Source organism: Vicugna pacos, chromosome 16, assembly GCF_048564905.1.
Source record: "Vicugna pacos chromosome 16, VicPac4, whole genome shotgun sequence".
Taxonomy (NCBI): Eukaryota; Metazoa; Chordata; class Mammalia; order Artiodactyla; family Camelidae; genus Vicugna; species Vicugna pacos.
Window position 1 is genome coordinate 16,242,934 of NC_133002.1, and position 26,082 is coordinate 16,269,015.

At 57.1% G+C, this 26,082-nt stretch overlaps 1 protein-coding gene across 1 annotated transcript in view; it reads left to right on the forward strand.

Moving 5' to 3' along the window:
- Window positions 1-276: 276 nt before the first annotated feature.
- Window positions 277-26,082, forward strand: part of LRRC75A (leucine rich repeat containing 75A) — a 37,451-nt gene continuing 11,645 nt past the window's right edge. Inside the window, exons 1-2 of the mRNA XM_031685957.2 lie at window positions 277-731; window positions 25,480-25,608. Coding sequence (XP_031541817.2) covers window positions 480-731; window positions 25,480-25,608 — 381 coding nt within the window. The 5' untranslated portion in view covers window positions 277-479. The remainder of the gene's footprint in view (window positions 732-25,479; window positions 25,609-26,082) is intronic.

A 26,082-nucleotide genomic window follows, 5' to 3' on the forward strand; every position in this document is an offset into this window, starting at 1 on the left:
GCCGCCTCCCCTCCCCTCCCCTGCCCGAGGCCTCACCCGCGCGCGGTCGCGGAAGCATCTGGGGAACCCGGTGGGGACCTAGAGGGAGGCCCCCTCCCGGGAGGCGCAGCGCCGCGGCCGGCAGGGGGCGCGGCGCCGGGACCAGGCCGGGAGGGGGTGCCGGGCAGCTCGGGCCCGAGCGGAGGGGCGGGGCGGGAAGGAGGGAGGGACTCGGGGCCGGGGAGGCGCTCGGCGGCAGAGCCGGGGGCGGGGCGGGGCCGGCGGGCGGGCGGGCAGCGAACGCCGGGGGAGCGCGCCCAGGGAGCGCGGAGGAGGAGCGCGGGGAGCGCGGCCGCCGCCGCCCGCCCGCGCGCAACAGTTCCCCCAAAGTTGCCGCCCGGGAGGCGCGCGCGCCGGGCGGCCGAGGGGCGGGCGGCGGCGGGGACGCGGCGCATCGGCCGGGCGCGGAGAGCGCGGAGAGCGCGGGCGGCGGCGGCGGCATGGGCACCCGGCAGACCAAGGGCAGCGTGGCGGAGAGAGCCAGCCCCGGCGCGGCGCCCGGCCCCCGCCGCGAACGGCCCGACTTCTGGGCGTCGCTGCTGCTGCGCGCGGGGGACAAGGCGGGGCGCGCGGGCGCCGGCGCGGGGCTGCCCCCCTACCACCGGCGCGTCGGCATGGTCCAGGAGCTGCTGCGGATGGTGCGCCAGGGCCGGCGGGAGGAGGCGGGGACGCTGCTGCAGCACCTGCGCCAGGTGAGCGCGGGGAGGGGGCGCGGAGCCGCCCCGCCCCTTCCCCAGGAGGCCCCAGAGCGCCGAGAGGCACCGCCCGGGCCCCCTCTCGCGAGGATGGAGCCGGTCTGGCCGCAGGTGCCTTGGTTCTGCCCCTGAATTTCAGGCCTCGGGGCAGGGCGGAGGAAAGCTGGTCGAGTGAGGCCCGGCTGAGGGGGACCTGTTGGAATAATGTCCCTGCTTCTCTCCTTCGCAAGCAGAGAAGGAGGCAGGTCCCAGGGACGGCTGGTGGGAGGGGATGCCTGGCCTGGGCCAGAGCACTTTTCTTGCTCTCTCTACCCACCGGCAGTCACCCCTTGTCAAGGGTCCTCAAGGGATGCGCAGTTGTCAGCTTCCCCAGGGGGAGACCAAGGGCACAGCCCTGGCGCTAATGAGATGCCAGTCCTCAGGGCGTTTGCCCACCCGGAAGGCGTCCTAGATGGGAGGCATCCTGGAAGGCGATTCAGGTGGGAGAGAGGATTTTCTCTCCCCTGACTAACTTTGACAGGTGCTCAGCTAGGAGCCCCTGCGGAACAGTGGAGAGAGGAGAGAGGGGAGCTGGATTGGTTTCCTGTGTGACAGTCTGGCTGCAGGGACTTCAGGAGGCTGCCTGAACTCTGCACTCAGCCTGTTCCAGTCCTGCTGGTTAGGGACTGACTTTGCAGATCTGGGTGGTTCCCTCTGCTTGGGGCTGCTCTGGAGCCAACACTGTCATCCACCTCTCTTTGGCTTGTTTTCCTTCCTCCTTTCTCTTGAGGGAGGGAGTGGCCTGCTCAGTGGATTTTGGGGAGTGGGAGACAGGGTTGCACCTCCTGCATTACCAAACAGGCTTTTTTGGCCAGGCTTTGGGGGGTAGCTCAGTCCAAGCCCCATGTTCTTGCAAGACTGACCTTGTTAGTGGTGGAGTGCACAGGGGGTGGGGAGGAGGTCTCTCGGGTGGTCTTTCTGAAGTTTTCCCATCACTGAGGAAAGAGGCTGTAGGAGAGCCTTCCTGGGACGGGCTTCCAGGATCTAGTCAGACCCACATCCCTTCTGGATTCCGCAGCAAAGTCCCCAACCCCATGTGTAGCTGGCGTGCTGTTACCCTGGGGTGTGTGTTCCCGAGGTGTGTGCTGCTCAGGGAGAGGAAAGCAGGGACGTGGGGACTTTGGAAGCATGGGGTTCTTCTCTTGCCTCCACTTTCCTGAACAACATCTAGAAGGCTGCCTGAGATGCTGCTGGATCCCCAGGTGCCTTCTCTGAGCAGCAGCATCAGAGAGGGGTGACATCACGCACCGCACAACTTTAATGGTGTGGCTTTCTTTGTCTTTCAAAAATTGGAAACCAGTGTATGGCCTCTATGGAAACTCTTGCTTTCAAACAGAATAATGGATTTTCCAGACTATCATATCCATTTGTACACCCGGCAGTGAGAAGGTTTTTCTGATCATACACTGTTCCCCTGCACTGGGGTGGGTGTTCTGGAGGATACAGGAGTGTGGAGGGGCCAATGGTGGGGGTTGAGACAGGCCCTTCTTGAAGGGTATAAGAGCGAAGGGCAGCTGGTACTCCTCAGGACTGGTGGCATGGGGCCCACAGGATGAGGCAGACCCTCTGGGCTAAGTGTGCTTCCACATGCTAGGGAAGCTGTTTCTCCCTGGGTTTTGGAAAGTAGATACATCCCTGTGTCACCTACAGGGTCCCCAAGGCAGGGAGCATTTCCTGAGAAATGGTGTCATCTTGGTGCCCTGACACCTTTTTCGTGTCAGGACTGCAGGGGCTGATGGGGGCCAATGGGGTTCACCAGGCTTCTCCTTTTCTGTGAAAGTAGCAGAATAATTTACCCTCCCACTCTTGGCGTGCCCTGGCTCTCCTGACCTCCGGGTGAGGTCTGTGGGCCTCTCTAGAGCCAGTGATGGGCCTGCCCAAGGCACCTGGAGAGCTGCCCCGAGTTCCCTGGAACTTGCAGATCAGAGCCCCTCCAGGAAGTGGACGTGGGCCCTGGGCAGCTTGGGAGGGGAGCACGAGGTGTCCAAATGTCCAGGAGAAACTGAGAGGTGGTTTTCTAGGACCCTGAGGCTGTTTGCAGGAATATCTAGCTTCATCTGTGCTGTGCACTGAAGTGGCTCTTTCCCCCAAATCGTATTTTCCTTTCCAGTTTCCTCCTCGCGTCTGGAGGTGGTGATGCTCAGAAAGGGAATGAGCAGTCACCGAGAGACATGAAAACACCCAGGGCCTCACGGGGGGTCGGACCAGTAACACAGTAGGCAAAGAGGGGGCGTACGCAGAGTTCAGGGGCTCAGTCCTGCTGGGATGCTGTCCAGGCCTCGCAGGGCGCAGAGTAGGCAGCAGTGAACAGAAACAGGCCAGGATCAGGGCAGTCGGGGCAGTCACGGCCGTCCCTGCGTGGCAGCACTTTCTCTCGCGTTTGCTAATGTGTGTGGCTGCCGGGTTTGTGTTTGCCTGGAGCTCCGGGGCGGAGGGGGCTAGAGATCCCTGTCCCTTTGGTTCTCCCCACCCTGGAGTCCAGGAGCTTTTTGTGGTTCTGAAGGAACTCTAGACTCTTCCCAGACGAATACACCAATGCAGACAATCTTGTAAGAACTCCAGAGGGTTTGCAGATCCCGAGGTCAGAATATGCCCCACTCGGGGACTTCCCCTTCCCCTACCATGGGACCTTTTACAGGCTCAGGATGTAGAAACAGGGACGCTGGGACCACGTGGGGCAGTTCACGTTGGGCTGAAGGGTTGTGGCTGCTTCTGAATCTTAAGATTGGGGGGGAACCCCCTGGTTGGAGGCTCTCCAGCCTGCCCATGCTTGTCTTTTGCTGGAGAGGTACCAGGAGGCCTCCTTGACGTCCACGGTGCTGGGCTGTGCCAGGCGTGCAGGCAGGGCGCCAGGAAGCTGGCAGCGGCCTGGAAGGAGCGGAGAGCAGCCCCCTTCCCTTTAGGGCCACGTCACATCAAGAGGAGCCTGGAGCCAAAGGTCAGCTCAGGCAGCTTGCCTTCCAGTCCTCAGTCTGCTTTGACCTCGGACCCAGCTGATAGGCTCTGAGTTGTGTTTCCTCCTCTCAGGAGGGTATCTGAGGTGCTGAGCAGAGCAAGCGCTACTAAGTGTGTGAAATTGCATTGGCTCTGCCAACTGAGACTGGTTCTCACGGCAACAGCAGTAAGAAACAGGAGACTCTGCTTGGGGTGGGGCCAGGCTGCGGGCAGGGTCTTGTACCCTTTTCTTAGGCCAGGCCCAGGATGCTCTGGATTCTGTCTACTGGCCAGGGCTCAGTCCGGGTCAGAAGCTCCCTGCAGGTTCAGAAGCAGTGTGGGCCAGTGCTCACGGGGATAAAGCCACAGCTGGCTTGTGGACAGAAGAGGCCACTGCTCTCCCTTTCCCTGGGCCCCTCTGGCAGGCCTTACCCTTCCCCAGATGTTGCTCCCTAAGTCCTGGGCTCACACTTGCCATCTTCGGAGCCCTAGGGAAGAAGCAGCCTACCTCTCTCTTGGTAACAGAGAGAGGGCGAGTGCCAGGCTACGTGGAAGGCAGGGTGTCGTCTCTTCAGCCCAGCAGTTTTTCTGAGTTCCTGAATCCTAGGCTGGGTTGTCGGCTAGCTTCATGGAGCAGCAATAAGGGATCGGTGTCCTCGGGGTACCCCAGGCTGAAGTGGCCTGCCGCCTCCTGCTTTCCCGTGGAGTAGGTCTGATGGGTTGGTTTACTGCCGCTCAGTATGGCGCAGCCTTATGGGGCAGAGGTGTCCCAGTAGTAGCCCAATGGTATGGCTCAGGCCACATGGCCAGGGTAGCTGGCCTGGCCTCACTCCCCACCTGGGATCATGAGCCACTCCAGCAATGCAAGAAAGAACCTCAGGAACCTAGGGTGACTGGCTTCCCGGGGTGGGAGTGGGGGTGGGTGGGGGCAGTGCTGGATAAGGGACAAGCACTTGGAGGCTCCTTGGGGATCTGGAAGATGAGCAGGTATTTCCTTCCTGGAAACAGAAAGACGAGCAAGGGGTTACCTTTTTTCTTCAACACCCCACCCACCCCCAGCCAAGAAGATCTCTTAGGTGAGCAGGTTGGAAGGCCACCAGACAAAGAGTAGGGAGTCCCCCACCAGGATGCATTTCCTCATCTTCATGGAGGGCTCCCTGCCTTCCAAGGCCACCCTCATGGGCCGTGTCAGCCCCAGACTCTGACCAGTTGCTGGTTAGGCCCCACTACACCGATGTTCCTTTTGTTTGTCAGGCTAAGTTCATGCTTCCTGAGGGTGGAGACCCCACCACCACTTTTGTCCCTGGTGGGGTACTCACACCCACAGGCTGTGACATGCTTAAGTGAGTGTGTGTGCCGGGGACACGCCGTCTCGGTGTGTCCTCAGCAAGCCCTTGGATCTGGGGCTGTGCATCTGGGGGCTTTATTTACCAGACCTGCTCGTACAGTTGAGATCTGAGTTTGCTGTCGTTTGGTTGGATTCCTGGGAGCCATGTCCACAGGGCTTGGCTGTTCCTGGCAGCCGGCCAGGTGGTGGTGTTCTTGGAGAGAGGAGTGGCGTGGTGCCCGGCTGCCATGGGCACGGCGGGGATCCCATGCGGCAGGTGCAGTCTGGGGCCTCTGCTGAGGTGACAGGAAGGGAGTGGAGCCTGACGGGGGAGCCTGGCCTCCACGGCCCTCATTCACCACTTGTGCTGAATCATGTTCGTTCCCTGCACAGAGAGAGCCCTTCCTCTTTAAACTCTGCTGCTCTCTGCCTGGGCTGGGCGCAGGCATTTCCAGGGATGCAGATGCAGAAGGAATCATGTACCACAGCCTGCGCTGCTGGTTTCCAGGGCCCAGGACAGGCTGCCTCCGTATGGCCAGGCCTGGGGCTGAGCCAGCTGCCCCGACTTTGGGTCTGGGGGGAGGGGGGGGGCCTTCTTCTGGAACAAATGCCCACTTCCTCAGAGATGACCAGAAACCCTCTCTCATCAAAGCTCCTGAATCACCCTGGGCTCCAGCATGGACCCCCATCCCCAGCCGCCTTGGTAACCTCCCACTGAAGGCATTGGTGCACCCCTCCCACTCCCCTAAAGTCATTTTATTCCCAAGTGCACTTTTCTTGAGCAGAGGCCATAGACCATGTACTGGGCACAGGAAGTCCTGGTCGAGTGGAGTTTAGACTTCTCCTCAGGGACACTTACCCCTGGCCACTGCGCCGGTGTCCTTGCTCAGGAGCCAGCGGGCTGTGGCTCAGACGTCTCGAGTTATCTTTCCAGTAACTGGAGGAGTCAGTACCCTCCTCACTCTCAGAGTTCCAGCCACTCTGCCTGCACCACACGCACCCTGCACACATCCTGCAGGTGGGAGCCACCGGCAGAAGGGTTACCCAGGTGGTTAGGGTTTTTCTCTGGCTTCCCCATCAGGGTGCTCAAGGGGTGGGACCAACATCTGAGAAGATCCCCTCCCCAAAGTGGGGGTCTCAGCCAGCCATTTGCCCCCCTTTCCAACCAAGAGCAGCACCATGGGTGACCTATGAAGAAAATGACACACATTCCCCAGTGCTCCATTCCCTGGTCCCCACTGGCTGCATCACATCCACTCTTGTGGATGTGAAACTTGAGGAGGGGGTGGGTGCCCAGTTGTCCAAAACAGCAGGCTCCATCGCTGTCATTAAAAGAGCCCGCTGTTCTAACGAGAACGGTGACCTTGGCACGCGAGCAGGGGCGGGGCCCTTGCAGTACTTGCCCGAGCAGGGCCCACGTGGCTCTCTGGGAGCACATCCCAGCCTTCTTTTCTTTTTTTTTTTTAACTTCTATTAGCTCAAACTCCTGGCTGCTGCAGCCATATGGAGGAGTTCTGCCGACGGCTGCTGCTTCAGGGATGTGGCATTTTGATGTTTCTAACTTAATCTTAACCAGGATAGACGCAGAGTGGAGAATGTCAGTGCACTTGCCTGCAGGGGCCTCCCGTGGGGCCAGTGGTCCGTGCCCACCTCTGGGGCTGCCCCTGCCCCGCTCTGCCCTCACATCCTTGCCAGTCTTTCTGCCTCTCTTGCCTGCCTTCCCCGGCTTCACTTCGTGTCTCCGTGTCTCTCTGTGTCTCTCCCTTTCCCTGGGTGAGAAGCAGACTTTCCGTCTCTCTTAGTCTACCGGATCGGATCGTGCTTAGCCTCCCTCTGCAGCCCCCACCCCCCAGCCTCCACGGCAGGAAGGTGGCCCTGGGGCTGTGAGAACTGGAAGGAGTTGAGGGGGTGGTGTCGAGAAAAGGGTCTTGCTCGTTTCTCGTGGTTGAGCTGGCGCCGCGGGCAGGAGGACAGGCGGTGGACACACTCCTCCCACCAGTGTGCTGCTTCCCGGTCCTTCAAGCATTTTCTCCTGTTTATTTTGCTCCTTAAATAGTCTTGTGTGGTTGGCAGGGTATTGCTTAAAGTAAAAAAACAGTGGGTTTTCTTTCTGAATATTGTGAAGGCTGGGAAGTGTATAATCATTGCAGGAAAACGAGAAAATACAGATGAGCAAAAATAAGGCCTGGAGATGATTCATCTGTTCCACACCGAGGGCCCTTCTTCCTGGCACTGGTCTAGGCACCCAGACAGGAGAATCAGTAGTAAGAATCATTCTGAGCACGTAGAAGGATCGGGAGGGTCCCAAAGGCCAGCTCTCGTGCAGGTGCTTAGCGGGGCTCTGTGGTGGTGGCAGTGGCAACCTTTGCTGGGAACCGGGGCCCCTGGTTCTGGTCCCAGCTCAGACCCTAGCCTGCCAGCCCTTTCCTTTCTCTGGCCTCAGTATCCCCACCAACAAAATGAAGGACTGAGATGACCACTGAGGTTCCTGCCACCACACAGGTTCCAGGGGCTTCAGGGACAGATCCACTCATTCCCACGTGAGCCGGATTCACAGTCGTGCTCTGATGTCACTCCCTTCCCCCAGCTTGTGCTAGCCAAGACACGAGGAGGCTCCTGGAGGGAAGCAGACCCCTGGTGCTGAACCCCCCACCAGCACAAACGCACCCTCCCTCAGGGCTCCCAGTGGACCAGGCGCTGGGCTGGGGGCTGCAGGTACAGCCCCCCCACTTCCTAGTTGAGGTTTTGTCTCACTTGCCATGATCAGCCCCTCCCAGCGGCCCCGGTGCTCAGGCCTGTCCCTCTCTTGTCCATGCGGCCTTCCCATGCCCTCGGCCCAGCTGGCTTTCTCTGGGCCCCCCGCCCCTGTCCACAGCTGCTCTCCCCACAGAGCCACCACCCGCAGCCACAGCTGCCCAAGAACACCCCCCGCCACTGCGGGGTACCAGGCAAGGGGCAGGGCCCAAGGGGAGACTGAAAGCCCCCCCCTACTCGAGTACACCGCCCACCTGCAAGGAGCGGGACTCGGCCTGGGAAGGCGGCGGTCTGTGACCCTCACCCCAGGCCCTGCTGCTCTTAGTTCTGTCCGAGCAGTCACTGCTTCCCGGCACAAACAAGGACAGGAGTGGATTGAGATTCGCTCCCATGGTGCTGTGGGGAGGCAGGGCCAGGAGAGCCCACCCCACCCTGGACTTGGACCTGCCCGGCCCAGCACACCTGGCAGCCCCACCCCCTCCTCCCTGCTCTCCCCTGACCCAGCCCCCTGGCACCCACCTCTGCCTCATCTGAGATCCAGCCCAGCGAGCTGTGGTGCAGAACGTGGAGAGGGTAGGAGGAGTGGGGGACAGGAGCTACAGGTGCTGCTGTGGAGGGAGGCAGCTGGGTGGTTGTTCAGGCCCCAGAGGAGTCCCAGCTGGGAACAGAGCCTGTCTTTCCAGTTGTTACTCCTGGTGAATGGGCAGACTGGCTGGCCCCCTTGCCCTAGTGCCCATCCCTGTCACTCAGACGCAGGGCCAGGGCAGCCATTCCTCCCTTCCTCTGCCGAATGTCAGGCCGCCCAGCCCCACCTGTCCTGACGGTGATGACACCCACTGGCTCTGGCCCCACCACCCTCAGATACCTGCTCCTGTCTGTCCCTGGGGGTGTCCTCCTTCCTTGCACCTGCCAGGGCCCAGGTGTTGCACAGTCAAGGCCCGGTGTCCGATACAAACTTGGCGTGACGTGTTTGCTGAGACTGGCTTGTAATCTCTTGTTTGAGTCTCCTAATGCCCTTCCCGTGGGGCTGTCACCTCCTTGGTGTAACATGAGTGAGCAAGAGAGAGAAAGGGCTCCGGAGGAGGAGGCGTGGGATGGCTTTGGGCCCACCTGGTACCAGGTGCTGGGCCCGTCCTCTGGCCTTCTAATGGACTTCTTGTCCATCTGACACACTGTGGTCCCCTGGCAATGGTTCTGGGGCCTGAGCACACAGCATGGGCAGGGCTGGTGTTTGAATGTCCTTAGAGGTCCAAGGGGCCTGAATCTGTCCCTTCTGCCTCCCTGGAGAAATTAGAAGGAGGAAAAGGGGCACCCAAGATCCTTTGGTGAGAGGCCTGCTGTAGTCAGAGCTGGCATGTTCTGTGGAGGCACAGACAGGCCCAGAGAGGGGTCGGGGCCTGCACAGGGTCACACAGGACTGGGACCAGTCCCTGCCTCCCGAGGCCCTGTCCCACCCAGTGGTCCCTGGAGAAGTGCTGGAAGTGAGGCCTGGGTCTGTCCCAGGGAGTAACCAGGTATTCCTGAGCATCTAGGGTTGGGCGGGATGAAGGAAGGGCCCCAGGACCTGCACGTGCAGGGGATCCTGGCTGCCCCTCTGCTGTCCGGTGAGATGGGGCGGGGCAGACCAAGGGAGGGGGCGGAGGGGAGCCTCTTCCCCCCAGCATGTGCTCTAACTGGCACTTTTTCAACAGATTGTCTTTTAAAGTAAGATACTGGGACAGTGGTGGCCGAGATGAGCTAATGTTGGAGACAGTAGAGAGTGGGACCGCGGCCTGAAGAGGAGGTGGTCCCAGTAAGGGGTGTGTTTCCTGAGCTTGCTGCCCCCGCAGTAGAGCGTGGCCACACCCCTGCTCCCAGCTCCCCAAGGAAACCCAGGACTTTAGAGGTGTTGGTGAGTCCAGGTGACCCAAGGACACCTTATCACCTGTTTCCTTCAATGAGATATAAGGCAGCTCCTAGCCCATGCAGTGCCTTTCTGAGAAGTAGAAGACACCTGTCACGTTGTCAGAGACGAAGTCAAGGCTCCGTGAGTATGCCCAGACACCCTTATGCAGTGCACACCCTGCACAGCTGTACTTGGCAGTTTTGGTGAAGATGCACAGAAATTTCGTCTTTCTCAGCTGTAGCCAGTCAGGAGGCTCACTCCTTCTTCCATCCGCCCCTCAGGCATGGCCTCCCCAGGTCTAAGGCAGGGAGCGGTGAAACGCCCCTGAGCTGGATGCTTGCCCTCTTCCTCCCAAAGCAGAGAACTGAAGCGATTGTCTCCTTCTTCTTGAAGGTTCCAGCTCAACACTCCTGCCTCTTAAAGTGCGTCAGACAGAATCAAAGACACCCTGAGTGAGTCTAGAGTGAGGCCCAGTGGAGAGCACCAGGCAACAGGCAGGGACGTCAGGCGGTCCTTCCTTGCTGGGCTTCAGTACCCTCTGTCCCCCACAATGTCCTGGGGACCCAGGAAGTCCTCCCCAGCTTCCCAGACTGTTGACATCCCGCCTTTCCCTGTTCTGGGGGAAATAAGGCCTGGATGCTTCCCACGCGCTGTAAATAACCGCCCTTTCTCCAGCCAAAATAATACCCTTCAATTTAGTTTTTCCTAGGATGAGCCAGTTTTCTGAACTTCTTACTGTTCTCAACAGCAGGTCTACATTTTCCACTTTCTTCTGGAGTTGTAGAGTTTCAGGGTAAAAACTCCCATGGGGTTTCCAAACAGCTGCCAGCCCAGATTCCATCAGGAGGGGAAGGTTCTTGGATGTGGAAACTCAGACACAGGTTCCGGGTGACCTGCTCCAAGAATCCCGTCTCTCCAGAAATTGTCTGCTGGTTGAGAACTGGCCAGGTCGGGCAGGGGGAGAACAGTAGAGATGTTCTTGGTGTGATAGATCTCAGGGGGAGGCTGATCTGTGAGTGAGGGCCCAGAAGAGGGCACGCAACAGGGAACGGGGCTCGGGGAGGTGAAGGAACAGGCCTGAAAAGGAGAAGGGGGCACTGGGATGGTATTTGAGAAACAGTTTGGAAAACTGGCGGGAGTTGGCCTGGAAACCCAAAGGGGCAGAAGCAGCTGGTTGGGAACAGAGCAGATGTGCTGCACCTGGGCCGTGCTCTTGAGGGAAGATGACCACTGAGGCAGTCCTGTGGGCAGAACCCAGGGACCCTGGGATGGAGAGGCAGGAGGCTCTGGGCCTTCGTCAAGCCTGTGGCTTTAGTCCTTTTCCTTCACCCACCTCCGCCTCCACCCCTGCCGTCCCAGGATCCCTCGAGGCTGACTCAGTGACTCAGTGACCTCCCAGAAGCCTGGCACAGGCCCCTGCCACCCCGAGGACACTGCCCTCGCCCCTTGTTTGCAGCCTTTGAGGCTCACGATTCCTTCTTGGTGCTGCTGCTTGTGGCCCCTGGTTCTTGCGTCTTTGGGGCAGTGAGACCCCGAGGAGGAACAGGGCCTTAAGGTGGATAAGAGTCTGCCTGGCTGGGGCCCCTGCCAGGAAGCCCTTGGGGAGGGCATCTGGGCTCCCTTCTTTGGCCCGCTCCTGCCTTCCCCACTGCCAGGAGAAAAGGCCTTGGGAAATCAGCCAGCTGGAGTGCAGGCGGGGCCTCGCCCACTGCCACGGGGGACCCCCTCCTCCTCCCTCTGCACCTCTTCCCGCTGCTGTTGGGTGTGAGCTGGATGCGAGCTGGACTTCTTGGCCCGCATGACTCATTTCTGCTCACCCGGATTCTTGGAGGCTGTGCCTGGGCCTTGCCTCTGACCTAGAGATTTAAAGTGCTAAAGACCCTTAGTTTGTGGGGGCTGTTGATTTTATTTGCCATCTAGATGAGGCCGTGGTACCAGTTTTTGGTCAAATATGAGTATAGATGTCACTGTATAGTTATTTTTAGATGAGATTAACATTAAATTAGTTGACCTTGAGTAAAGCAGAGGACCTTCCATATTGTGGGTGGGCCTCATCCAATCAGTTGAAGACCTTGAGAGAAAAGACTGGAAGGAATTCTGCCTCCAGGCTGCCTGCCTGCAGTCTGGAGGCTGCAGCGTCAGCTTTTCCTGGGGTCCCCAGCCTGCCGTATAGATTTCACACTTGCCAGAGCCCACGGTCCCACGATCCCTGTTCCTTACCTCTCTCTCTCTTTCTCACACGCACGCCTTGTCGGTTCTTCTTCTCCAGAGAACCCTGACTATTAATTACACTTGTCCTCCAAGGGTTGGTGGCCGGGGGAGATGGAGTAAGAAACTCCCAGGGCTGGGGCCCTCTAGTCCTCAGCTCCTCACTCTGAGAAATAGGCTGTTCCTGCAAAGTCTGTCCGATTTGGAAAGTGGGTTTTTGGGGAGCTGAAAGGAGCCTTTATGTCATTCCTCCACCTCTTTGTTGTCACCTGTGTTTCCTTCCACAATGGAATACCACCTTTCATTTAAAATGAACAGCACTGACCACAGAGAGAGACAGAGGGGCTTAAATGCACTGACTGGAAGGTGTCAGCAGGAGAGCCAGATGATTTCCCAAGCACAGGACCAGGGGGGCGCAGGACAGATGGCAGAGTGCTGACCGTTCCCGGCCTGTAGGAGCCGGCGGACCTCCAGGACTCGCTGGCACCAGCCTTTCTGCAGAATCCCAGCCCCACAGGATGCTCTGCAGTGGGGAGGGGCTGGAAAGTAAGCTTGGGAAGCAGTGCGAATGCCACCACCCTTTCAGAGTCAGAGAACCCAGTAAGTCGCCACTGCCCGACCGGAGAAGGGCAGTGCTATTTGCTGCCCCTTGCGCTCCAGGCCCCTTCTGCTGCCCTCTCCTGCTTTCGGCTCACTTTCTGGGAAGGAGGGGCTGCGGCCTCGATCATTGGAGGTGAGGTTGCTGCTGTGTGCAGGGGCCACGTGCCCCGGCCACACGGTGTCCCGGGGGCTATCTCAAGCCTGGGGGTCCCCTGCCCCTGCCCTGACCAGAGTCTGTGTGGACCTGTGACCCCGGGGAGCAGACCAAACCCTCCTCAGGCCTGCAGTGTCTCCCAGCTGATTTGAAGTTTTTCTGAAGAGAAAGCCCCCTTTTGTTACTTATTTGTTGCCACTACTGTTTCTTGGATTTTGATTAGATTGCACTTGGCAATGGTCAGACATCTATTTCCAGAGGCCTATTTTGTGCAGAGGGTGTCATTTTTAAAGACTTCAAAGTGAAAACACAAACAATACGCAGCCGCGAAGCCTGGCAGGGAGGGCGGGCCTGCGAGGCACTCGTCACAGTCCAGAAGGGCCGCTGGCCAGGGCGCCTGCCTTCCCACCCTGCGGGGCTGGTGGCCTGCAGCCCCCCCGGGGGACAGCAGCCCTGTGATGGGACCAGAGAACTGTCCTCGCCTGCAGGCTGGGCGGGCAAGGGCAGTGGTGGCCAGAGGCCTGTGGGGGCCTCTCCAGCAGCGCTGGTGGTGTGGGTCCTCCATTGGCCCCCTGGTCCTGCGGGGGCGACACGAGCCAGCCGCCCTCGGTGGGCAGGGCCCACCCTGGACCCAGTGGAGCAGCCTCGCCGGCAAGCAGGCTGCCACTGGCGGGGCCTCTTTCAGGGAGAGGCCGGGGCGGCAGCTGCTTTTATGACTTTATCAAATTTGCTTTGCTGTTTGGTGTTTCCAAAGTCTGAGTGTGTGTGAGCCTCAGGCTCCCAACTTCAGTGCCTCCCTCCCCTAGGTCCCACAGCTGTGGGACCCCCGGAGGGAGAGCTGCCCTCGCAGACCTCAGCTGCATTATCGTGGCCCTGGGAGGTTTATGATGTCCTTGGGGCATGATTGTGCACACACAACACACACATATACCCATATATGTACATACACACAGACACACCCCACACATACACACACATTCACATACACACACACCTACACATACACACACCACACACACAGTAGTTATGGGTGCTTGGTTTTTCTCAGCTACTATTCAATATATTGAACTGAAAATTTTAAAGCCTACTGTTTCCCTGAGATTCTAAGTTTAACCTACAAATGCCAGTATTCTGTTTATGAATCTAGTATATTTAAACGATCACATTGATATGTAGGGGGCTTAAAACTTCGTTAACTAAATTTCTTTAGATAACTTAGTGATTTTACAAATTTAATGTATCCAGTTTTCTCAAGTTTATAAATAGCCATCCTAAAAAGCAGGACCCCAAACAGTTCTTAAAATGTAACAAATTAAACTTACAAATAGGATGGATATTAAGTTCTCTTAAACGTTTCAAAGCTGTCACAAACTTGGCCAAACCCTCCTTCAGCGTTCGGCTTAAATCCATAAGCCTGAAGTCAGGGCTCAATTACCTGTTCTGAACTGGGGTTGCCAGCCCCGTGTGTTACGGACGCTAACTTCCCCAATTCCCTAAAATGTTACAAATGTGTGCGATGTTATCTGCGCACACCTCTGTTATCTGCGCTGCTCCAGGGTCTCCTGGGGAGTTCAGTCCCTTCTGGGTTAAGGACACAGTCATAGGGAGCTGATGAGGCCGGATGGGGCTGCTCAGGCCTGAGCAGGCCAAGTACCACGTCCAGTGGGTGGTCTCGGCCTCCCCCGGGTTCCTCTTTTTCCAGGTCCCAGTTCCCGGCAGCCCCCCACCAACAGTTCCTCCTCCTCCTCCTCCTCCTCCAACTCCCCACCCACGAGGCTTCTCCCTGAGTTAGATTCTGTCTCTTGCTGATTCTTTCAGAGCCGCTCCCTGTTCTTCTGTCCTCAGGGCCCCACCTCTTCAGCAGTTTGGCCGTGTCCTCTTGGATGGCGCACACCCCACGCCCTTGGCTCCAGGACCTTGCATTCAAGGCCTTGCTAATGACGAGAATCCCGCAGAGCCAGAGGACGATTCCTCAGTGGCTCCCTCCCTCCTCCTGCAGAAACCCTGCTACAGCCTTGCTGAATGACCCCTCTGCTGCGCGCGTACTTCCAATGTCTGTGAACTCACTGCTTTTTTTTTTAAATTGTGGTATAGATGGCATAAAACTTACCACTGTAACCCCTTTTGGGTGTACAGTGCAGTGGCATTAAGCACAGTCACATTACTGTGCGACCTTCGCCACCATCCATCTCCAGAACTCTTCATTTTCCCAAACTGAAACTCTGTTCCCATCACTCACTCCCCATCCTCCTCCCGCAGCCCCTGGTGACCTCCCTCCTACGCTCTGTCTCTGTGAGTTGGACTCGTCTAGGAACCTCCTAGAAGTGAGATCATGCAGGCTTAGTCCTTCTGTGCTGGAGCAGCGTCAGGATTCCCCCCACCACGTGTGTTTAAATGTTCTTTCTTTGAGCTGGGAACCATCTTAGGACACGTGGTCCTGCAGGACTAGCCTACCAGCCCCACCTCTGGGAGCAAACAGCAGAGGAGAGCGTGTGGGGGATGCACGCACCCAGACACCCGGAGAGGCCCCGGGCTGGTGGGAACAGCCAGCAGATTCTGCCGGGAGGGGGCAAAGCCCACTGGTGTGTCCCCTGGGGGAAATGCCACCTCTGTTTCCATCCAGTGTATTAGTTTCCTGGGGCTGCCGTAACAAATGACCCCCCGCTTGGTGCCCTCCCACAGTAGGTGTGTATTCCCTCCCAGTTCTGGAGACCAGGAGTCTGCAGTCAGCAGGCCCCCCCCCCAGCCCCAGGCTGCCGGGAGGCTCCTTTCCTCTCGGCTGCTGCGTCACTCCAGGCTCCGCCTCCGTCCTCCTGTCTCCTCCACCTCTGCGTCTGTGTCTTATGAGGACACCTGCCACTGGATTTATCCCACATGGGTGACCCAGAATGATCTTGTGTTGAAATCCTTAACTTACCACACTTGCAAAGACCCTTTTTCCAAACAAGGTAACTAACATATTCCTCGTTGGGGAACCAGGAGGCTAGGAATATGGACTGGTCTTTTGGGCAGGGCATCCATCGCTGTGTGGCACACCTGCCACAGGCGCCCCCTGGCTCCCATGCGCTTTCAAGACTGCCCACCTGCCTTAGAGGCCCTTGTCTTCATAAAGCAAGCCGCGGCCTGGAGTCTGCACCAGGCCCTTTCTCTCCCTGATCCTCTGGCTTCTGTCCCTGCTGCATTTCCCTAAAGCAATTCCCTTCCCTCCCCTGGGAATCCCCAGGAGCAGCCAGAATGTTGTGGGGGAGGGGACACAGTTCAGTCACCCACTCAGTGCTCCAGGCTGTGTCCCTCCCTCAGAGCAGCTCTGATGTTCCAGAGCCAGGAAGAGACCAGGCTCCTGCCCTGCTCCCTGCTTGCCCTCTGGACTAATTACTCTCCCCAGGAGGACGGGGTTTGATCACAACCTCATTAGCAGCCCTTGCGCTCAGGAAGGGCGGGGCGCTCCAGTGGGCTCTGCGTTGAGCCGTCTGCCTTTGCTGGTTAATATGCGGAGCTCGCTGCCTGTCTCCTTCCCTGGGCTCTGTTGTTGCAGGAGCTGCGGCATCATGCCTGGAGGAGAGAGACCGACACAAGCTCACTTCCCGCGGGGCCTCCCTCTGGGAATGGGTTTAAAACCTCAAGCTTGAAAGGGGAGGGGGTGGTTATGGTTTAAAATAGCGTATGCCTGGCAGCCTCCTGTGTGGCTTCCCCCGGCTCCCCCCTAAAATACCTAAGAAGACACACTAGAAAAAGATGACAGATCCTGAAAACAAAGACAGGTGGGCAGCCCGGGAGGAACCTCCTCTGGCTCTAAGACAGATGGCGCCCCTGGCTCCCCTCCGGAAGCTGAGCCCTCCCAGCCCCTTTCTCTGCAGGCTGGGGAGTCAGGCCACTGCCACTTTCCCACCAGAGTGACGATTCTGGGGCGGAAAGAGTGCCACTGAACCCTCCCCTCCTTGCGTCTCTCTGCTTGCATTCCAAGAAAGTCACCCTCAGAAGCCACCTCCACCAGGCAGGCGGGAGATAGGGGAACTGGAGAGGCGTGGCCGCGGGGAGGGTCAACCTGGCCATGGCTGAGCCAGCGACAGGGAAGGTCCTGGGATACAGACACCATTGTTGGAGCGTTGGAGACCCAGACCCACCCAGGTGGGCGAAGATGACCCTTCCCAAGGGCAGGGTCACATTAGCTCAGTGTCTGGGGTGGGGCCTCCACATGGGGCTCCTTACAAACCAAAGTCTGAAGGGGTGGACTCAGCTGTGAGACACGGTCAAGATTCCGGTCAAAACTCCAAGGTGTGGGTGGGGTTTTCATCCGAGCTGGGTGTCCTACAATTCAGCTCAATTCTAACACTCTCTACCCAGAGATAGAGTTAGACCCCTCGGGTTAAGAGCTCAGTCCCGCAAGACTGCCCCCTACTTCAGGCTGATCACAAGCCCAGGCTGTCACCACGCTTCTGACTGCCAGCTGTAGATCTGAGGTTCCACGGCCCTCTCCTTCGGTTGGGTTAATTTACTAGAGCAGCTCACAGAGCTCAGGGAAGCATTTTACTCACTGGATCACCGGCTGATTATAAAAGGATGTAATTCAGAAAGAGCCAGATGGGAGGGAGACGCAGTGGAGGTGTGGGGAGAGGACACGGGGCTTCCATGCCCTCGCCAGTGCCCCACTCTCCACGTCTCCACATGGTCACCAACACAGAAGCTCTCTGAACCCCACATTTTGGAGATTTTACAGAGGCTCCCTTACCTCCGTATGACTGAGATTACATTGTTGGCTGTTGGTGATTGATTCATTCTTCAGCCCTTTCCCCTCCCGAGAGGTCAGGGGTTGGGACTGGAAGTTCCAGCCTCTAATCACGTGGTTCTTTCTCCAGGCTACTAGCCCCCATCCTTCCGTGACCAAGGGGCTTTCCAAAAGTCACCTCATTGACTAAAAAGTCACCTCCTAACAAAAGACACCTTTGTCTCTCTCATCAGTTAGGAAATTCCGAGGGTTTTAGGAGCTCTGTGCCAGAATCGGGACAGAGGCCAAATATATATTTCTTATTACAGATCACAGCATCACACTAGCAGATGAGAGGTGGGGTTCTCACTAGATCGCTCCTCCTTCAAGAGTGAGCGAGTAGGGGGAGAAGCCTGTGCAAAAGGTAAATGCTGTGGAGGCTGGACCCTGACCTCTGAAATGATTTATGGCAGGGTCTGGGAGAAATGTATTTGGTGGGAAAAGAACAAAATGCCACAAAAAGAGGCCAAGCTGAGACAAGAAAAGAGAAGAAAGAAAAAAAAAACAGGGTGAGATGAAAAGGGAGATTAATAAGCAGAATTAAAATTGCAGGAATACGAACCTAGAGCCGGCACGGTCCTTCCTGGAGGCAGTGAGAGTGGGGCTGACATGGCAGAACGTGCTGTCAGTGGCGGGAGGGCACACTTGAGATCCTCCATGGGAGTGTGTTGTGGGAAGGACAGGAAAAGAGATAGATTCACAAGACACTGAGAGCCACCATCCACAATCCTGATGAAGACACCGGCTGTAAAAGGTCCTGTTGGCAGATGGAAAGACCCCAACTCTGAAGATAAATTCACAGAAAACACCCACAACTAGACACAAGTGTTAGAAGTCAGATGCACATGCCCTCTTCCGCCCTCCTGTCTCAGGAAGGTGTCTGTGTGTGCCTGCCTGGATCTCAGGACTTTTTTTCTAATTGTTCCACATCACATAAGATTGACCATCTTAACCATTTTTACAGGTCGGTAGTGTTAAGCACGTTCACATTGTTGTACAACCATCACTACCATCCGTCTCCACAGCGCTTTTCATCTTTCGAAACTGAGACTCAATCCGTATTAAACAACGACCCCAGGCTCTCCCCCGCGAAGCCCCTGGAACCGCTGTCCTGCTGTCCGTGTGAATCTGCCTCCTCTGGGCACCTCCCGAGTGGACCATCCTTTCGTGACTGGTTCATTTCTCTTAGCATCATGTCCTCATGGTTCATCCACAATATGGCATAATGTCAGGTTTTATTCCTTTTTGTGTCTGAATAATATCTCGCCGTATACATGTACCACATTTCGTTTATCCACGCATCTGGACAGCCTGACGGACACGGCTTGTTTCCACCGTTGTGTTCACCTTTGTGAATGATACTGCTGTGAACATAGGTGTAGGAGCATCTGAGTCCCTGCTTTCAATTGTTTGGGTATGTACCCAGAAGTAGGATTGCTGGGTCATATGGTAATTCTATTTTTACTTTTTTGAGAAAGCACCGGAGTGTTCTCCGCAGCGGCTGCACCATTTTACATTCCTACCAGTGCCACACAAGGGCTCCAACTGCTGCATGTCCTCGCCAACACTTGTCAATCTCTGCTTGGGGTGGGGTGGGGGAGGGGTGATCTAAGAGCTGGATCAGCCTGAGAAGTTAATTTGATTTGTTTTAGGAAGGGGGGGGGCTGGGTGCTGAGAGGTTGGAGATGGGAAATGAGGGACAGTTGGGGTCATGGGAGAGATACAAGGAAGGGGTGTTAGGAGTTTAGGGGGTGTCCCGAAGGGATGCCCTTTGGTGACCTTGGGAGATTGTTGTAAAGACGATGACTGCCCTTCGGGCTGCCCCTTGTGTTGCACTGATGCGCCCGGGGAAGGGGATGGTGGGTTGGGACTGCCCCATAGAGGCAGCCGCAGGTTAGTGGGAAAGACAATCCTGTGGACATCTGGGCAGAAAAAGCAACTAAGGACACAAAAACTCAGGTGGCCTCAGAGTCGTCTGCCATGTTGAATCCAGGGGGCTGCCGGTGTTTTGAGGGGAGTCTCTCCCTGGCCAGGTTGCTTTCAGGTGTGACGTAAACATAACGGGTTTTTCAGATAGGCTAGGCCTCAGAAAGTAACCACTTGTTCTGGGTGTCGAGCTCCAGCAGCGCAGTCGCGAGTCTGGGTCCGGGAGCAGCTGCAGGGGAGGACGGAGCAGTGGCCCTGAGCACCGGCTCAGTCCCTGTGACCTGCAGATCTGTGTCCAAACCTGAACGCAAAAGGCCAGATTTTACCATCGGCAGAGTAGCTTTCACATTAAAACGAACAAAAACAAGCAAAAAGCACGCAAACTAAAACAGTAAGAGCAGTAATTAGCTCTAAAATCTCAATTAGACCCACAAAGACCAAGAAGGGGAGGAGCTGGCAGGCAGGCAGGGGTCACAGTTCCCCGGTGGCCCCCCAGCCCAGCTGCTGCCTAGGCCCTAGGTTGTCCGCTCAGGTGCGGGCCTGGGGCCCGGGCCCCCACAGTGCCAGCTCACTGGTCCGGGGCCGGCCTCTGGGACTGATGGTGCTTCTGCCCCCAGACGCCAGGCAGGAGCTGTGGGCGCAGGCTGGGTTTCCCTCTCGGAGCCCTGCCCCGGCACCCCCACCAAAACCACACCTGCAGCAACAGGGAGCCTCACTGAGGGCTGGCGCAAAGGGCGAGAGACCAGAGACCCGGCTGTGTGTCGAGCAGGACACAAAGGGGCAAACCCTTCTCAGGGTCCCCTCACCCTCAGGTTAGCGCCCTCCCCCAGAGCACCCCGTTCTTCCAACCCTGCCATTCTCAAACTTTTTTGGGCATCAAGTTCCCTCTTTAAACTTTTTACTCTTTTTTTAAATTGGGATATAAATGACATACAGCATTGTTTAAGGCGTATGTGTTGATTTGATACATTTATATTGCAATATGGTTGCCATTGTAGCCATGGTCAGTGGGCGGACTTGTCACATAATTATCACTTCTTCTAGTGTTGGTAACAGTTGAGATCTAATCTCTTCGCAAGTGCGGTGTTTATGATAGTTTTGTTGTCTGTAATCGCCATGCTGTGTACTGGTCTCCAGGACTTATTTATCTTCTGCTTGCAAGTATGTATCCTTAAACACTGTCTCCCATCCACACCCCGAGCCCCAGTCCACTCTGTCCTTCACATTCAGTTATTTTTTAGATTCCACATGTAAGTGAAGTCATGCAGTATTTGTCTTGCTCTGTCTGACTTATCTCACTTAGCCTAATGTCCTCAAGGTCCATCCATGTGGTTGCAGGTGGCAGGATTTCCTTCTTTCTCATGGCTGAGTAGTTTTCCACTGTATATACAGAGCACACCTGCCCCATCCATTCGTCAGATGGCAGACACTTAGGTGCTTCCGTGTCTTCGCTGTTGTGAGTAATGCTGCTGTGAACATGGGAGTGCAGGTATCTCTTCCATGGACCATTCGTTTCCTTTGGACATATACCCAGAAGTGGGATTGCAGGATCATACGGTAGTTCTGTTTTTAATTTTTTGAGGAATCTGTATACTCTGAAATTATTGAGGACTTCAAAAAGGTTTTCTCTATGTGGGTCATAACTAGTAAATGCTGTTGTATAAGAACATCTTATCTATTGAATAAGAAATTAAAACAAATTTTTTTCTTTTTTTTAAACACTTTTTTATTGAGTTATAGTCATTTTACAATGTTGTGTCAAATTCCAGTATAGAGCACAATTTTTCAGTTATACATGAACATACATATATTCATTGCCATATTTTTTTCCGCTGTGAGCTACCACAAGATCTTGTATATATTTCCCTGTGCTATACCGTATAATCTTGTTAAAACAAAAATATTTTAATTTATTTATTCATTTAAAGTTAATAAGCTTACCTGTGACAGAAATAAACTTTTATGCAAATAACTATATTTTCCAAAAGAAAAAAATAGTGAGAAGAGCGCATAGTTGCATAGTTTTGTGAATCTTTCACGTGTGGCTGGATTCTCATACCTGCTGCTTCTGCAATAGGTGGTTTTGGGTGAAGTCTACAAAGAAAACATAGCGCCAGGCCAATCTGTCGCTGGAAGGAGGAGCTCAGGGCCCCTAAAAGAGTTGGAGGGTCACCTTCACACTCTGAGAACCGCAGTTGTAACCCTCCTGTGTGAATCTCTGCTCGCTTTTTGGAAAGCTGTACCCCTCACCTCAGGTCCACATCTCTCTTCCCCTGGAGTGAGTCCCCAGACCTGGTTCTTCAAGCTCAAGTAACATGGGGGCCCCACTTCTTTGAGATGACATGTGCTGGCCGTTGGCCACGTTGGTCCCAGGCCAGTGACACTCTCCGTGCCAAGCTGCCCACCGCGGTGACTCAGGAGCACCTGTTGATGCTCCCAGGCTTCCTGATGGAGAACCGTCCACGTACAGCTCCTAGAGAGCATCCTGTAGACCCTTAATGAGGGCCTGGTACTCGCAAGGCAGGCCGGCCCCTCCAAGGCCAGAGCAGCTGGAGGAGGCGCGTGTGGTTCCGCCTCCCCGCCCCGTCCCCCCCACCCCCCGTCCCCCATGCAGCCAGGGCCTGGGGAGTGTTGAGGCCCCTGCTGGGCAGCGTCGGCAGGACCGGCAGCGCAGTTGTGACACTTCGTCCCCAGTCACTGGCTTAGTGGAGAAAGTGGAGAGGACACCAAGGACACCGGCAGTGGCCTGCGGCCCTCGGGTGTCCAGTGTCCTAGAGCAGCACAGGCACTGTGTGGGCCTGGGTGGGTCCAGGTACAGTAAGAAAGCAATAAAACGCATAGCAGCCTCGCTCCGGTCCTGGGCGGGTGTTCCTGCTGCAGCCTCTTGTATCTGGAGCCCTGGGGCCTTGGGGAGCCCCACCCCAGCTGGAATTCACAGGGAGCCCTGGGGCCTTGGGGAGCCCCACCCCAGCTGGAAGTCACAGGGAGCCCTGGGGCCTTGGGGAGCCCCACCCCAGCTAGAAGTCACAGGGCGGGCGGTGGCTGTGACTCCGAGTTCCCCAGAGCCTGGATCAGGGCCATGTCTGCCTTCCTGTGGCGACCCCTCCCCACCCCCTCCCCAGCAACAGCTACATGACCCCAGACAAGAGCAGCCACTGTCAGCAGGCTGGGTGCCCAGGGTGACAGCAGGGGTGGGGACATGGAGGCCAGGGACGTCAGGGGCCGTCTCTGGGGAAGAACAGTTCACATCTTTCCACACCTGCCCCAGCATCCTGGGTCAGCAGCTAGGGTTCCCTGGGCCTTCCAGGATGGGGTGGCCTCCACTGGCCTGGAAAGGACGGGTGGGAAGGTGGGGTGGGGTGGGCAGGAACTTCCCCAAGAAACCCAAGCAGCCATCCAGTCCAGAGGTTTCAAACGTTTCTTTAGCAACAGAACTGCATTTTTTTCTTTTTTTTTTTTTTTTCACTAAAGGGCAGTCAGCAGAGCTGGGCCTGAGGCCTCGCTGACTCTCCTGGCCTCTCTCCTTGTCACTGTCCACCCCCAAGATCCAGGAAGCTGGTGTGGTAACTCCCGGTGTGGCTCATCTGCCCGTCTCACGGATGGGGAAGCAGACCCTCAGAGGGAAGAGGTCTCTTGCCCACATTTACAGTCTGAACCCCCTTCCTGCGTCCTCAGCCTCTCCTGCCACACGGAGGGTGGCCCTGGTGTCTGCACTTTGCTGGGTGACCATTTGTGTCCCCCTGCTGAGCGTGAGGCTGGCCTGGGCTGTGTGCCAGACTCCCTGTCCTGCCCCGACTGGCATTTCTCTAGAGAGAGAGGTCATGGCTTTTGTTGTGTCCTCAAAAGGGTCTGGGGATCTACCGAGAGGCTAAGACCCTCAGCCTCGGTCGGGGGGACCGGAAGCGGGGGATTGTGGAGCTGGGCTGGGATTCTCACCCCTGCCAGGTGCTGCCTGTGCCACTAGGTATTTCTCCGGCCCACCTGTGATGCAGGTCACCGTGCGCACTTTACAGGCGAGGACTGAGGCGTGGTGGCCCAGGTAGCGCTCCCCGGCGCTGCCTTGCCCTTGGCCCAGCAGAGGCCCTCGGCCCTAGAACCCGGCAGCTGGCACTCGGAGGCTGCCCTCACCCACACCCGGGGGGCTGGCCATGTAGTATTTCTGCAGCCAGAGAGGCTGGCGGGGCAGCCAGAGAGGCTGTCTCTGGGGCTCATTCCTGCCAAACAGACACAGGCCCAAGATGGCCCCCTGGTGCCCTCGATGGAGCTGGAGACCCGTTCCTTCCTGCGAGGAGCTGGGATGTGGGGGCAGAGCGCTAGGAACCTTAGCTGGTGGGACCGGGCTGGGGCGCGGGCTCGCCAGTCTCCCCAGGCTCCCTCCGGGGCTGAGGGCGGCCCCTCCAGAGACACCAGCAAAGCCCTCTCTTTCTTCGCTCTTAGCAACATCAGCCGCCAAACCGCAGGGCAGCGCCCACCCACAGAGAAGGCCGAGCCTCCAAAGGCAGGCCCCAGGCTGAGGCCGAAGCCCACCCCCACCGTTCCTGAAATTCCTCTGTAACATCTTTATTGCATGTGACTTTTTTCTTTCAGTGCTATTGAGACATAGCTGACATAGAGCACTTAGGCTGAGGCAGGCGCATGACTGCCTGACCCAGTGCAGTGAGTCCAGTGCACACCCATCACCTCAGGTAATCAGAAGACAAAACTGCTTTCCGCCCTGTGATGAGAGCTTTTAGGAGCCACTCTTAACTCGCACAGATACCACACAGCAGTGCTAACTACAGCCATCAGTCGTACGTGCCATTCCTGAAATTCTGACGTTAAGGTCAGTGGCTCTGGGCCTTAGTTTCTTCATCTGTAAATGGGGAGTAGTGGTACCCAGCCTACTAGCATTCAGGGATTTCTAAGAATCACATGGGGGAGGAGTTTAGAAAAGTTCAGGATAATCAACCTTAACGACAGGGAGCAGACCCCAGCTGGGACTCTCGCCACCACACATTCCTGTCCCCAGCTGGGTCACCGGACCCAGCCCAGGAGCCTGCCTCCTCTGGGCTGTGACGGGGCAGCGCCACATCGGCTTGGGGCCCCGGGGACCTAGGGTCCCCAGGAGAGCATGTCCTTTTGCTCACTCTGTGCAAGGCCCCAGGCTGAGAACAGGAGCCACAGCTCCCAGGAAGGACTAGAGAAGCTGGGCCAGGGCTTTGAGGAGAGTCAGAAGGCAGACCCAAGCTCTTCCTCATACACAGGTGTGGCGTTTAGTCCAACGCTCTGCCGTTGAAGCCGTCATTCTTTACTTCTCTGAAGCAGTTAACTCTGTTCCAAGCCCCCTCCAGCTTGGCTGGTGGGAAATTCAAGTTCAGTGCTGCTTGGGGGGACTGCCTCCTTCTCGGGGTCAGACAGGAATCTTGGAGTCTGATTCAGTCCAGAACATTTGGAGCAGCCCTTGGGATTAGGTCCCAGTCTTGTCACTGCTCTTGGCCACGCCCGTGGGGCCCCTTGCTGGTGGGCAGGGGTCTCTGCAGAGGCTCCCAGCCGGTGCCCCCCAGCCCTCGCGCCTCCCCAGGCCTGGGGCACCGCTGCTCCAGTGGTTTCCTCCAAGGCCCACCATGTGCCGCACTCTGCCCCCGTGCTCCCTGCCCTCCTCTTAGGATGGCCCCACTTGACACCCTTTCTTAGAGAGCCCTGGTGGGGTTTTCTTCTGGGGGCCTGACGACTTCTTCTTTCAACTTCACGACTCAGAGACCCCCTCCAAGGCAAAGGAGCACTGAGGTTGGGCCCTTTATGGAAGGAGCAGTAAAAATGACCTCCGAAGCAAGAAGAAAACAAGTATCAATAGGTGACCCTGCCACAAAGCCGGGGAATTTTACTGTCATGCCGTTCCGATGGAGAAGCAGCCCCAGCGCTGCCGTGGCCAGCCACGCTTGGCTTCGTCCCCAGGGGAGGTGGAGAGGCCCTCAGGCTGGGTGGCCGTGTCTGCGGGGCTTGCTGGCCCCAGGGCACCTCTGTAGATGCTTCTGTGCAGGATGGGAACCTCTCTGGAGGGGTCTTCTCCCTCGCCAGGGCTCTGCTGGTCCCAGGGGCTGCTCTGGGCGTGCTGGGCGGGACTCAGGGTAGAGTGGGGCCTCCCTGACCTCTGGGCATCCTTCACTCTTGCAGGACCTAGGCATGGAGTCGACCTCGCTGGATGACGTCCTATACCGCTACGCCAGCTTCAGGAACCTGGTGGACCCCATCACACACGACCTCGTCATCAGCCTGGCCCGCTACATCCACTGCCCCAAGCCGGTAGGGCGGCTGTGGTCTGAGCCAGCCAGGTCCAGGGTGTGAGGTGGGCAGCTTCCTGGGCAGAATAGCCGAGTGCCCAAGAGGGGCTGGTCAGTGCTGCCCGGGCCCCTCGTGCAGGCACCTGAGGCACCCACCCAGCCCCAAGGCCCAGCCTCCATGGTGAGGGCTGCACCCGGGTGCCATCAGCCCTGGTCTTGTTCAGCCCAAGGGCTGTAAATCCAGATTCATTGCCCACGTTTAAAAATCAGAGTATTTCACACAGTCCCCATGTTGGCTGCCCTTGAAAAATGGGACGTTCCAGGAACAGGAAGCCCTCATTTCTACAGGGCTGAGGCTGAATAGCCACCCCTATAAGTGGGGCCAGGGCTGCCACAGACAGTTGTGCAGGTTGTACCCTGCACAAAGACATGTACACGGAGGTGCTGGGGTGCTGGGGTAGGGGAGACAGGTGACAGTTCAGATCCAGCCCTCTCT